Raw genomic sequence first — 13871 nt, 5'->3', positions numbered from 1 at the left:
CCAAAAATGACTTTGCATTAGCCCCCAAGTGCCATGGTGCATGCTGGCAGTGACATGGGACTTGCATATTTATTGTAATCTCAACTTTGAATAATGTAGCCCCCAAGTGCCGAGTCGTAAGCCTGCAGCGACTCGGGACTATTCCTTCCCTTGTAAAATAAATCATATCCTCTGTATGGGTGATATTGCTGAATGCTCTGCATATCAATATTGAACCTTACTCCTTGTTGCGAGCTGGTTCAATGATTTATAAGCGCATGATTCCAATGGCGCAATCCCAATATATACTGGCAACTTAATGTCCAAAGTCAGACCGGGTTAATAAACACCAGATAATTTCTCATCATACACTAGTGACTTATAATCGAAAGCCAGACCGGGTTAATAAACACCGGTTAATGTCATATATGACTCATAAGGCGTTATAAACCTTATCGGTTTTCAACCATGTATTACTATGTCACAAGAGGAAATAAGAAATAAGAAAAAGACGTTCAAATCAAACAACGGAAAATCCAAGGCTTTTATAGGCCGCCAAGCCAAAATATCTTCTTCAATGAAACTAGCATTAGCCACTGGAAGGTACGCGCTTTCTGTGAGCTGGCACTCACATTACCCAATCGACATTTTAACCCATATAAGTTCAGTTCTTATTTAAAGATAGACTTATCAGGAGTACGCGGGGTCAGAGTAGCATCGTGCATCATAGGCCGATTTATCCAAGTTTCAAGGAAGGCGGTTGTATTAGCCCGAGCTTCTCCTTGCTATCCGTAAGCCGTGCCCTCCCATGACAAACCGTCGTTTTAACCTTAACGAGTTCAGGGTCTTGTTTAAAAGATTGACTGCTAAGAGTTCGGCGGGTCAATCAGGATTACCTGATGGAGAAGCATCTGGCATACAGGCAGGATAACCCAGGGTTTTAGGTGAATACACCTGGCTTTTAAGCCTATTACAAGGGTCATAAAAACTCTTTTCCTTTAGAACAAAGAGCCCACAAGAAATATTTTTGAGCCATGCTCAATGGGCACCTATGTTTGAGTTGTGCTTTTGCAACAGACTCTCTTTGGTCCCTTTAATTTTTCCGAGAATTCAAACTTTGCGAGAGATAATTCTTCTTGAACCGGATGTTAAACCAGATATTGAGTGCTTCAAAGCTTTGTGGGAAACAAATTTCCCTTGAACCGGATTTTAAACCGGAATCTTCATTTTAAGCCGGAAATTTTCTTACGGCCTTTTAAGTTTTCATCAATATCACAACAGCCTCCGGGTCCGGGTTATCTTTCCTCCACTGACCCGGAGTTCTTGACTTGCTTTAAACTGTCAGTCATTTACTGAGTCATGTCATCATAACCCCCGAGTCTTAAGACGACTCAAGGAGTTGTCTTGAGATTCTCCATATTTGACCGCGATATAAACCGGTATGACTCATTCAACGCTGTGTGATATGACGGTCACCTTTGCAGTAGACAATTTGTCCTGCACATGAAAAAATATAAATCGAAGTAATTGTTCTTTGATAAAAAACAAATTGTGCTAATAAAATAGACTTTGGATAGATATAACCTGATTTATTTTTCGCACGAAGTGATTGCATAGCAATTTTACCAAATGATGGCCTTCACGTCCAAACAGATAACCACACATCCATTTTTTTAAAATGGGTCGTGTCCCTCATTCTCGCAGACTCCAGTCTCCGATGAATTTATTCTGCCATCTTAACATGGACCGTGAATTACTTTTGCCCTTTGTGCTTGAAGGCGCGCTCCGAACGAAAATTTCGGGTCATGTTAATCCCTTTTGTTTATCCAACCTAGACCCACCGGGTCAACTCTCCCTCCTTTTTTTTCAAGAGGCCTGAGGCCTATCTCTGTATCCACCGGGCCAAACTCCTCCTCATTTTTTCATCAGTCTGCAAGGGAGCGCACGGGCGCAACCCGTGTGACAGGACGACCGGAGCAGGGACGCAGCAGGGCGACAAGCCGGCAGGGGCGACGCAAGAGCCGGTCCTGGCGCGGTGCGGAAACAGCGTAGTGGCACGAGGAGGAGCCGGACCCGGCGCTGCTATCGGATATGGCGCAACAACGCACGAGCTGGGCCGCGGGCGGATGATGCAGAGCGGGGCGGCACTGCGTAAGCCGGAGTGGAGGCACGTGGACATGGCCTCGTGCAGCGGTGAACTGGTCCAGGTCGTAGGCGGGTAGTAACTTGGTCGGAGCGGCGATTTAGCGCCGCGGAGGCGACTCGACAGCGAGGCGGGGGCGCGGGCTGTCACGGCAGTAACTTGAACCGGCAAAGGGCCGTGGCGGCGGCTCGGTTGAACCGACGCGCAAGACCGAGGCGAGGTTGAGCGGAAGCTGCTGGCGGCTTGGAGGGCCCCGGTGAGTCCGCGGCGGAGGGGCGGACCAGCCCGGAGGCAAGTGGGGAATCAAGCGCCTTCGGAAGCGAGGCGGCAGCTCAGAACGACCGTGGCGGAGCCGCGGCAGTGGACGAGAAGTCGCTCGGGTCGGTGATTGCGACTCGCGATGATGACGGCGGGTCGATGCTTGGGCAACCCGGAGGCAACCGTGGCCAGCTTGGAGTGCGGCAGCTGAGGAGCGGGAGGTGGATCCGAGCAACTTGGAGGCAGCGCGGAGGCCATAGCTATTTGCAGAGGTGAAGCGCCCGGGTAGTTCGGCGGCGATGGCTCGGGGATGACCCAGAGTAGAGGTGACTTGAACCAGAGGTGAATAGCGGCTCATTATGGAACAAAGGCGAGTGGCCGGCTGTCTTGGTTCGGCAAGGCAGAGCGGGTCCGCGGCTCGCTCAGCAGGTGGTTCATCGTGCGGCGACAGTTGTGACGAGGGGCCGGCCCAAGGCACAGCGGGGGCGATTCGCAGACAACTCACGGCGGCAGATGACTTGCCGGCCATAGCGAGGTCGCTAGAAGCGACGGTGGCTGGACGCGGAGGTAACCCGACGACTTGACACAGCAGAGAGCGCTGCGGGCATGCGGCGGAAGGGGCGGCTCGAGGAAGGTGATTCAGGGAGACACGGCACCGGCGGGTCGGCGGCGCGGCGCCGGAGACGCAGAGAACCACAGTTGCGGCGGGTCATTGACGGTGGTTGATGCAGGCCGGCGAAACCGGAGGGGAGCCGTTGACTTGGTGGAAACAGGTCCGCAGCGGCAGCTTCGAAGAGGCGTAAAACGACAGCTCAATGGAGCCCAGCAAAGGAAAGCACGGCTGCAACTCTGTAGTAAGGACTTGGTGCCGCAAGTGGATTTTGACGGTGGTGTCTCCGGTGAGCAGCAGTGGTGGCCACGACATAATACTATCGAGCCACCGCCTAGCTTGCTCCAGTTGCAGACAAAAGGACAAACGATGGACGCAACAGTCTTTTGAAAGACAATGGTTTCATCTGTAGATTATCACCTTTCCGCATGTAATCGGCCTGTACTTGATACTCATAGCAGTAGTAGTTTCGATCTGGCACGGGGCATGACACAGACGGCGGGTCAACGGGGCGGCTCAAGGGCGCGTCCGAGGAAACGAGTGAATTGCAAAAAACCACCACATTTGAAGTTGAAGCATCCAATTGCCACCACATTTCTAGCGCGTCCCAAAAATCCACCACTTTACTTGTAAATTTTCTCAATAAAAACAAATGACCGGTTTGCCGCAGTTAACCCGATTTCTGACAGGGCTGGCCCACCCGTCAGGTGCCACGTGGGCGAGGCCAGACGGCGAGTGGGTTGACGGCCGTTACGGCTGTCGGTACAAAACAGAGCCCCCACTCCCCGCCGCTCCACTCCACTCGCTCACTCGCTCACTCTCTCACTCTCACTCCTCTGCTCTGTCCCGTGTCGCCGCCGCCGGAGTTTTTCGCCGCCGCCGGAGGCACGGTTCCCTCCCCGCCGTAGAAGATCCGTCGTGGAAGGATGGAGAGGAGAGCAGCGACGAGGAGGAGCTGGTCGGCATGGATCTGGAGCAGCACTGGGTAAGATATCTGCTTTGCACCTAGGGTTAGGGTTAGTGTTCAAGTGTTCTTCGATTTGAGACCATGTTTGGAGCAGTTGCTATCTTTTCTGCGGTTCACTAGTGTGCTACAATGCAGGCGAACCCTGACACCACTATAGATCCATCCTTCTGTGGTAGAGCTGCAGATGCAAGCATCACATGTAGACTGCACTTGGCCCCATGCATGAAATATGTTGCATTTGAAGGAAAGGACACTGGGAGGAGGTTCTATGGATGTGTTGTTCCTCAGGTCAGTGTTATCAAACTAGGGTTTGTGTTGGTGGTAGTTAGTTTGCAGATGTTTGGAATTGCTGTCAGTAAATTCAGTTAATGAAACATGATTTGGACTGTCTGCAGATGCAAGAATCAAATTATGTCAGTAAATTCAGTTAATGAAACATGATTTGTACTGTTTGTAGATGGATTGATTAATTTCTGTCAGTAAATGAAACATGTTTGCAGATGCAAGCATCAATTTATGTCAGTAAATTAAGCAAATGAAACATGTTTTGGACTGTTCTAGAGCTGCAGATGCAAGCATCAATTTCTGTCAATAAATTGAGGGGATTATCACAATTTGGATTGTGGTACTGAATGAACTAATGTAGTTTGTTGCAGTGACCAAACTTGTTTTTAACAATTCAGTTACTGGTAGTATTGCTCTTGTCATATAAGCTTAGCTTGAACTTCAAGTTTCCTGAATGTCTGTATCTTCAAGTTGCAGTGACCAAACATGTCAGTAAATTAAGTAAATGAAACTTGATGCAGGATGGTATTGACTGTGGAGTTGCTCAGTGGGTTGATGCCCCATGGCCTTCTATTCTGCAAAGATGTTTGGAGAAGATATGGGAGATGTTTCGTGAGGAGAATCATGGCAGAATGATTGACCACGAGAAGTATAAGAAAGAGTTGGACAAGGTCAACAAGCAGTTGGATACACTTGGGGATCAGTACAGTCAGCTGGTTGAGGAAGTCACCAAGATGTTTGATTGGGCAGATCAGAACAACAGGGTCATGAGTGATGAAGAGTTCAAGCAGAAGCAGATGGATGTGGACAAGGACATGGAGAAGCTAGCTATCAGCAAGGAGAAGCAGAGTGCTGACTTTGGCAAGATGAAGGAGATGGAGAAGCTGGCTCAGGAGCTGAAGGAGATGAAGTGCATTCTTAGGTCTCAGGGGGAGATCATTAGGAACACAAGGAAGGAGAGGGATGAGATGAAGAAAGAGAGGGACAGGCTGGTAGAGGAGAAGAAGAAGCTGAAGTTTCTGGTGGGTGATCTTATGAAAGCTGGTCATGGCAATAAGGACAAGCTTGCCAAGATCAAGTCAATCCTTGATGAGTGAACAATGATGTTCATCACCTCAGTTATGTTAAGCTAATATGTGGCCTTGGAACAATATAGCTGGCCTTGGGGTTGTATATTTTGGGAATCCCCTAGTTATGTAATGACTGTAATGATTTTCTACAAAACTACCTCCAGTTAAGTTATGTAATGTATGTAATGACTAGCTACAAAACTACCTCCAGTTAAGTTATGTAATGTATGTAATGACTAGCTGCAAAACTACCCCAGTTATGTAATTGTTTCTGGCCATGTTAACTGCCATGTTTCTGGCCATGTTAACTGCCATGTTTCTGGCATGTTTTTACTGCCATGTTTCTGGCCATGTTTTTACTGCCATGTTTCTGGCCATGTTTTTACTGCCATGTTTTTCAACTTCTTACTGCCATGTTTTTCAACCAAAAGCACAAGGCCATAGTAACTGGCCATTTTACAACCAAAAGCATAAAGAAATAGTAGCTGCCATGCTGCCATGTTACATCCAAGGTGGCCAAAATCTTTTAGAATAGAAAATGAAACAAGGCTTGGGCTCAAGGTGGCCAAAATCAAACAAGTAAATTGTTGATGACACAAACATGTTCTCAACCATAAAAGTTCTCATCCATAACAGTTCTCAAACTTAGCATGTTAACACAAACAAGTTCTCAAGCTAAATACTGATTACACATAGCAGTTCACACATAGCAGTTCTCAGGCATAGTTTATGATATTTAGAAATACTTAAGGCAGGCAGTTCAAAAGACAACAGCCAAATTGTGCACTAACTAGTTGCCACTGGCATAAAAGTAACCCCTCATCCTGGTGTTCTGGAACCTCTTCCTTTTAGACCCTACTGTTGCTCCCTCTATTGTAGTTGCAGCCCTAGGTGCCATGTAGGGCCTTCCACCTCTCCTGCTGGCTGCATTGCTTGAACCTGAAGCTCTTGTGGAAGCCTGGGAAGTAGTAGAAGCATCAATGGTGATGCTTGCCCTTGTAGAAGCAGCAGTTGTTCTTCTTGGCCTTGTAGAAGCAGCAGGCTGGGCAGGACCAGTAGAAGCAGCAGTTGATTTTCTTCCCCTGGTAGATGTAGCAGGCTGGGAATGACCAGTAGCAGTTGTTCTTCTAACCCTAGTAGTTGCAGCAGGTGGTGCACTGGTTGCAGGCTGTGCAGTAGCAGTAGAACTTCCCCCAGCTCCATGGTAGTGAGTTCTGGTTGTCTAAGAAAGCACACATCATAGCCCAACAATTAGGATGAATCAAATGATTAAAACAATGAAAACTGGTGAGGCTAGTTGTTTGTGCCAGTTTCATGGTAATAAGTTGAAAACAATGACAACAGTGTGCATATTCCATACCTTGTGCTTGTCCTTTCTTGCCTGCAGATGAGGCTTCAGGGGCTGAGGGCAGTAGGTGTACCTATGTTTCTGCATCTTGCAGTTGCTACAGGTGATAGTTGCCATCCTTGATGTATCCTTCTTTGTTGGGACCTCAAATTGCCCCTTCCTCCTAGCTGTTTGCTTTCTGCCCTTCTTCTCTTTGAACACTGGTGGATCTATGTCAGTAGTTGGTGTCCTAGGCCAACAGTCAGGCCCTGGTACAGGGTAGATGATGTGCTTTTATGTTTCCTTATACAATGGTTTTTTGAAGAACTCATGCACATAGTCTTCTGGCTGCCCCTTCACTCTTGTAATGGCAGAAACGGCATGGTTACATGGCCAACCACATAGGTCCCACTTCTTGCAGTCACAAGTCCACTTATCAAGGTTCACACGGTAGGTAGACTCCCCACTAGTGACTTGCCAAATACCAGGACCTGCCATGTATGCAGTGCAGTGCCTTGAGTACTTCTTTGACTCCTCCAACTTCTCCATATAAGTGGGTGTTATCTCCCACTTACTCTTCTCTGTCTTCTCTCTAACTGCTTGGTACTTAACCATCAACTTAGTTCTGAATCCATCTACACAACTCCTTATTGGCTTGTTCCTCACATCTAGTATCATCTTGTTAAACACTTCACTAAGATTGTTAACTACTAGGTCTGTCTTGCATGTGTGATCCATAGCATGCCTTGCCCAAGTCTCTTTAGGGATATCACAAAGCCACTTCCAAGCATCTTCATCCTCCTTTCTCAGTTCATTCATTGCAACCTCAAAACCATTCTTGGTGTATGAATATGCAGCATTGTCCATATGCTTCTTCAACTCCTCACTCCTGAAGCCAGCTGACTGGAAATTTGCATAGATATGTCTAAGACAATATCTTTGAGGTGAGTGTGGGAACACAGCTTGAATTGCATTCAACAGCCCCTGTTTAAGTCATTATATAGATGGCAGCAAGTATTAATCATATAACTTCATAATGGCAGCAAGTATTAATCATATAACTTCATAATGGCAGCAAGTATAACAAATTATTATTTCTAGAAATTGCTCATTCAATTGTGAAATGAAAAATATACCTTCTGTCTATCAGAGATGATTGTGTATGTGCCCCACTTGTTCCCCTCTCCAATGCAAGCTCTTAATTGGCTAAGAAACCAAGTCCAACTTTCCTTGTCCTCCTTATCAACAATACCAATTGCAATAGGGAATATGTTGTTATTCCCATCCCTACCAGTGGCAGCAAGTATCTGTTGCCCAGTAGAAAGCTTGATAAAGCAACCATCTAAACCTGTATTAAAGCATTGGGTAGTGAAATGAGTGCATTATTAAGTACAAGATATGTGCAATGAATTGGAGTAATTTAGAATGCATATAATACCTATAAAGGGCCTACACCCATTCAAGAAACCTTCTTTTGAAGCATTCAGACAGTAGAACATGTAGTGGAACCTAGGATTTGGGCTAGGATGGAGCTCAAGCTCTCTGGTAGTCACAATGCATCTGCTCCCAGGGTTGGTATCAAGCACAGCTTGAAGATAATCCCTAAACCTTGTGTATTGTCCCTTCATGTCACCTTCCACCACTTCAATGGCCAATGACCTTGCCCTGTAGGCCTTGGTCTTTGGCACTTCCAGCCCATACTTAGTCTTTGTTCTTTTTAAAATTGCATCAACACCAGCCCTTGGATTATCTCTCAGTTGCTGCTCACATGTTCTGGCCATCCAGTCAACTGTCACTTTGGTTTTTTCTCCATGTGCACCACAAGTGTGCAACAACTTCATCTTCTTGATGCAGAATGTCTTCTCATGAGCAATTGTGGATGCAGTCATGAAAAAAGGACACCCATTGTCCCTTTCTTTGCAATGCACAATGATCCTATCCTTGCAGTTCCTATGGTACTGGAAATTTCTAAGGATTCTGATATGAAAATTCCTAAGTGCTCTTCTAAACTGATACACATCAGTGAAGCACATACTCAAGCAAAGTTGGTCATGAGCATCTGGCTTGGTCTCATCATACCAGATCCTAGTCCTGGCCCTCTTGGCTTGACTCTTCCTTCCACAGGGCAGTGGTACACCTGACTCATCATCTGAATCACTAATGCCATAGTCCCCAGTGAAACAAGCAGAATCATCAGATGGAATGAAATCAGGAATTACCTCAATGTCAGCTTCATGGTGTGATCTTGTAGTGGGGCCTGCTTTGCCTACTTTCTTGAATGTTTGAGGAAGAGGTGTCTCAGGTTCTGTGTCTGAGTCCTCTGCCTCTGGACACATCTCTTCCACTTCTGTGTCTCCTTCAAAGTGATGCATAGGATCCTCTCTCTGTTTCCTTTTCTGCTTCTGCTTCTCAATGATTTCATCTTCCTCCTCATTACCTATGTCATGCTCTTCCTCCTCAATGATTTCATCTTCCTTCTCAATGATTTCATCTTCCTCCTCAGAGCAGTCCTCACAGCAGTTCAAATCAACAAACACTTCATCATCAGAGGGGCCAACATCTTCCTGTAATTTCTCTTTGCCCTTTGCTTTCTTCAAATTCATGCTCTGTTGTGTGTTAATATATGCAGACTCTTCACTTGGCTCTACAACAGCAATAGGCACAACATAGAGCTCTTCAACTGTGTCTTGAACAACAATAGGGAACAATACTCCTGCCTCATCTATAGAAATAATGTTGGAATCCCCCACATTACTTATAGGCACTTGTTCCTCCACAATATTTGACATGTTAAACTCTCCTGGATTAGACTCATTAGCCTTAATTACAGTTATGTTGAGCACCTTCTGCTCAGCATAATAGTCTAGCATCTCTTCCACACTATCTTCACTGTCAATAACCTGCATTCCTGCTGCCCCCTTTCCTTCTTCTTTCATATAGAACATGTAGTCAGTTTCAGTATATCCCTCTTCAGTCTCTAGCAGTGCTAACATGTTTATATAAGTAATTTCTGACAGAGAAATGGTCCTCTCCAAGTTGTCTCTCCCTTGAAAATGGTACCTTATTTCCCATATCTCATCATCCAAACTACAGAAAATTGAGGAGAATTAGTGCTTCATTGATTCTGTTTTAATAATGTAACATGTTATTCAGACAAGATATTAGCACTATCTTCACTGTCAATAAGGACTAAACAAAGCATTCATGCATAAAACCATAAACCCAGAGCTATATTTCCTACTGAAACATGTTGTACAGAAAAGATATTAACTATATCAGCTACAACACTTGAGTAAACAAACACTAATCTTCAGTAAACAAAGCACTAAAATCAAACTGCCCTAAAATCTCCTAAAATCTAACAACCCTAAAATTTTCTAAAATCTAACAGCCCATTAACAACCGTACTGTAACATGATAGGTTTATATGCAATCTAACAACCCTAAAATTTCCAATGAATCCAATGAAGAGAGGGGTGGAGGGGGAAGAAATCTTACCACACGCCGCCAAACCCTGAAGCCCACTGATGGCCTTCTCCCACGCCTGAAGCCCTGATCTTGCGTGCTAGGGCCGCTGCCGCACGGCGCTCTATGTCCCACTCCGGTGGCGAGGGGGGCGAAGGGGATCGCTCCGGTGAAGGAGCCCGCTGCGTCGGCAAGCTACTGCTGCCGAACCAGTTGTCCACCTCCGAGAACCCATCACCATCGCCTCCAGCCGCCGCCTGCTGACTCGCCGCCGCCGCCGGTAGGTTTAGCCGCCGCCGCCATCGCAGGACAGAGAGAGAGACGGGGGAAAGAGGGGAGAATGGGCCAAGCAGTCAGAGCCGCGACCGCTTTGACCACGCGCGTGCCGTAACGGCCGTCAACCCACTCGCCGTCTGGCCTCGCCCACGTGGCACCTGACGGGTGGGCCAGCCCTGTCAGAAATCGGGTTAACTGCGGCAAACCGGTCATTTGTTTTTATTGAGAAAATTTACAAGTAAAGTGGTGGATTTTTGGGACGCGCTAGAAATGTGGTGGTAATTGGATGCTTCAACTTCAAATGTGGTGGTTTTTTGCAATTCACTCCCGAGGAAACGGACGGCAGGGCACCGGGTCGTCACGGGATGACGCTTTCAGTGATGAGCGGTGGGGCACTGGGTCGTCACAGGAGGAGAGGCGCCGAGCGGGGCCCGGCACCCGCGGCAGTAACTTTGCGGCAGCAGAGGCTGCTTGCCGTCGCAGACGAGGCCGTGGCAATGGCGAATCAGGGCGCTCCATGGCGGTTCGACAACGGCGCGAGGTGCAAACCACCGCGAAAACAGAGGCAGGCCGGCTTAACCACCGCGGCGGGTTAGAGAGGCACGGCCGTGGCCGGTTCAGCGAGGCCGACGTGGAAGAGGGCCCGCGAGGTGAGGTGAGTCCAGCACGAAGCAAACCACGGCAAACCGGTGGCGCTGCTCGTTTCAGCCGCGGAGGCAGCAAGCGCTTCGAGCGGAAGATGGCAGGCCAGCGGTGTAGGGCCGGGTCAAGCGCGGATGCAGCAGCTCGAGGTCGGCGGGTTTGACAATGCGGAGGCTCAACAACTCTTGGATATGTCTTGACGAAGGCCGCGGAGTGAGGCTGAGGCAATTTTTGGCGACGGAGACGAGGGCACTGATGGTAGTTCGGAGTAGGAGCTTCGGCGATTCAGCAGAGACGACCGACCCGAACGGATTATTCCAGCACAAAAACTGACGTAGTACTAGTACTCAATTAGCACTAGCAGTTGCACGTGGATGGCAGCATGACCTGGCTCCGTTTCTTGTAATAAGTAGTAGTAGCCGAAGAGAAACAAGAAAGATTGAAGTGAAAGGATTGATTTCATTGATAGTGACTGCAGGTACTTACATGTCCTGAGCCGTCGTGTTTACATGCCAGTTACAAGGTTCGCGTCGTTTCGAAAAGATATGACGCCAGTTTGAAAAGACATGACGATGGTTCACTATCTACTGCGTCTGGACAACACCATCGGTTAGAATATTCTAAGGAATCTGATAATGGCCTAATTAGCCAAATACTAATACTATTAGATTCCTAACACTCCCCCTTGACAGCGCTGTTTTAATCTTCAGTGTCTTGAGGATCTACATATATCTTGAGTATCAAAAGCCTTGCGTCTTCTTGATAGTCCTTGATCTTGTAATTTTGAGAATCTTTAATCTCGTACTATTTATGTCTCTGTAGGAAATATAATAGAAACTATAGAAATTTGATATATCGTTAGTATATTTAATCACTTATTAAAACCACATGAGAAATCCGTTGGAAAGCTCATAAGTTTAGTTCTAGGAAATTTCTCCCCCGGACATTGCAAATTTCGTAGTTGTCTCATACCAATGCCATGAATGCATTTTTGAAATGCTGCTCCTGGTAAAGACTTAGTGAACAAATCCGCAAGATTGTCACAAGATTTTATTTGCAAAATATCAATCTCTCCATCTTTCTGTAATTCATGAGGAAAAAATAGTTTTGGAGAGATATGTTTTGTGATATTACTTTTAATATATACCATATGCATTTGAGCAACACATGCAGCATTATCTTCATAGATAATGGTTGGTGATTGTAATGAACCAATACCACATGATGTCTCAATATGATTTATTACTCTGCGGAGCCATGCACATTCTCGTGAGGCTTCGAATAATGCAATTATTTCAGAGTGATTAGTGGAGGTAGCTATTAAAGTCTGTTTTGTTGAATTCCATGAAATAGCGGTTCCACCATATAAAAATACAAACCCTGTTTGTGACCTGGCATTATGGGGATCAGAAAGATATCCAGCGTCACAATAACCAATCAGATTCATGTCTTGATTTTTCCGATAGAATAAACCAAGATCTTTAGTACCTTGTAAATATCTAAAGATATTCTTTACTCCTGTCCAATGGCGTTTTGTTGGAGCTGCACTATGTCGAGCCAGTAAATTTACCGCAAAGGCAATGTCTGGTCTAGTACAATTTGCAAGGTACATTAGTGCTCCTATGGCACTGAGGTATGGAAACTCAGGTCCCAATACCTCCTCGTTATCATCCCTTGGTCTAAAAGGATCCTTGTTCATATCAAGGGATCTGACGACCATAGGTGTTTTGGATGGATATGATTTATCCATGTTGAATTTTTCCAAAATTTTCTGAATGTAAGCGGGTTGATAAACGAGTATTCCTGAGGGAAAATGCTCAAGTTGTATACCTAAGCAGAATTTGGTTCTTCCCAAATCTTTCATCTCAAACTCCGTCATTAAATGATTGCATGCTACAGTTATATCTGATGCGTTACCAATTATGTTGAGATCATCAACATATACTGAGATGATGCAAAATCCCTTTGAGGATTTATTTATAAATACGCATGGGCAATCATTGTTATTAGAGTACCCTTTACTGAGAAGGAACTCACTGAGTCGGTTATACCACATTTTACCCGACTGCTTCAAGCCATAGAGTGACTTTTGTAGTTTTACACAATACATGTTGCGATTTATATTTGGATTCGGAATTTTAAGTCCATCAGGAACTTTCATATAAATTTCCGCATCGAGTGACCCATACAGATAAGCGGTCACTACATCCATTAACTGCATTGGTAGATTCATTTGTACTGCCAAAGATATTAAGTATCGAAATGTAATTCCATCCATTACAGGAGAATATGTATCGTCGTAGTTGATACCGGGTCTCTGCGTAAACCCTTGAGCTACTAGTCTCGCTTTAGATCTCACCACCTCATTTTTTTCATTCCTTTTTCGAACAAAAACCCATTTTGCTCCCACAAGAAAAACTTTATGAGGAGTAGGTATTATCTTACTAAATACCTCTCTTTTATTAAGCGAGTGTAATTCTGCCTCAATTGCTTCCTTCCATTTAGGCCAATCCGAGCGCTTGAGGCACTCTTTCATAGATTTTGGCTCTGGATCCAGTTGAAGGGTTTCAGCAATTTTCGAGGAGAAATCTGTGTCGACAACTGTAGTGCTTCTATTGTATGTTTCTCCTGAATCAATATAATTTATGGATATTTCATTAATTTCTTCAGGCTCCGTATGATTTCCCATAACAACAGAGTCTGATTGTTTCGATACCCCAACATTATAATTTGTGTGTACATTTATGTTGGGTTCTTGATGTTGAACATCAACTTGGTGTCCATCAACTTGAGGTTGATTTGCATTTACTGTCATAGATTTTGATTTTCTTTGTTTCCGCGGAGGCTTT

The 13871-nt window shown here is 45.7% G+C and overlaps 1 protein-coding gene across 1 annotated transcript; it reads right to left on the bottom strand.

The window, feature by feature from the left end:
• Nucleotides 1–6933: 6933 nt before the first annotated feature.
• On the bottom strand, nucleotides 6934–10407 carry LOC120972703 (uncharacterized). The gene is made up of 4 exons (XM_040398192.3): nucleotides 10343–10407; nucleotides 8078–9726; nucleotides 7776–7987; nucleotides 6934–7623 (listed from the first exon to the last, which is right to left on the bottom strand). Exons 1-4 carry the CDS (start codon nucleotides 10405–10407, stop codon nucleotides 6934–6936), a joined length of 2616 nt encoding a protein of 871 aa, XP_040254126.3.
• Between the last annotated feature and the right edge of the window lie 3464 nt (nucleotides 10408–13871).

Source organism: Aegilops tauschii, chromosome 1 (genome assembly GCF_002575655.3).
Source record: "Aegilops tauschii subsp. strangulata cultivar AL8/78 chromosome 1, Aet v6.0, whole genome shotgun sequence".
Taxonomy (NCBI): Eukaryota; Viridiplantae; Streptophyta; class Magnoliopsida; order Poales; family Poaceae; genus Aegilops; species Aegilops tauschii.
Note: the sequence above shows the minus strand (reverse complement) of the source record. Positions and strands in the feature narration are given on the sequence as shown.

Bases quoted from the DNA above. Each gene is read 5' to 3' on its own strand.
- LOC120972703 (XM_040398192.3), bottom strand. From the start codon at position 10,407: ATGGCGGCGGCGGCTAAACCTACCGGCGGCGGCGGCGAGTCAGCAGGC. The intron at 7,988-8,077 runs GTATTATATGCA...GCTTTAATACAG, and splicing joins TGGGTGTAGGCCCTTTATAG to GTTTAGATGGTTGCTTTATC. The intron at 7,624-7,775 runs GTATATTTTTCA...TGACTTAAACAG, and splicing joins TCATCTCTGATAGACAGAAG to GGGCTGTTGAATGCAATTCA.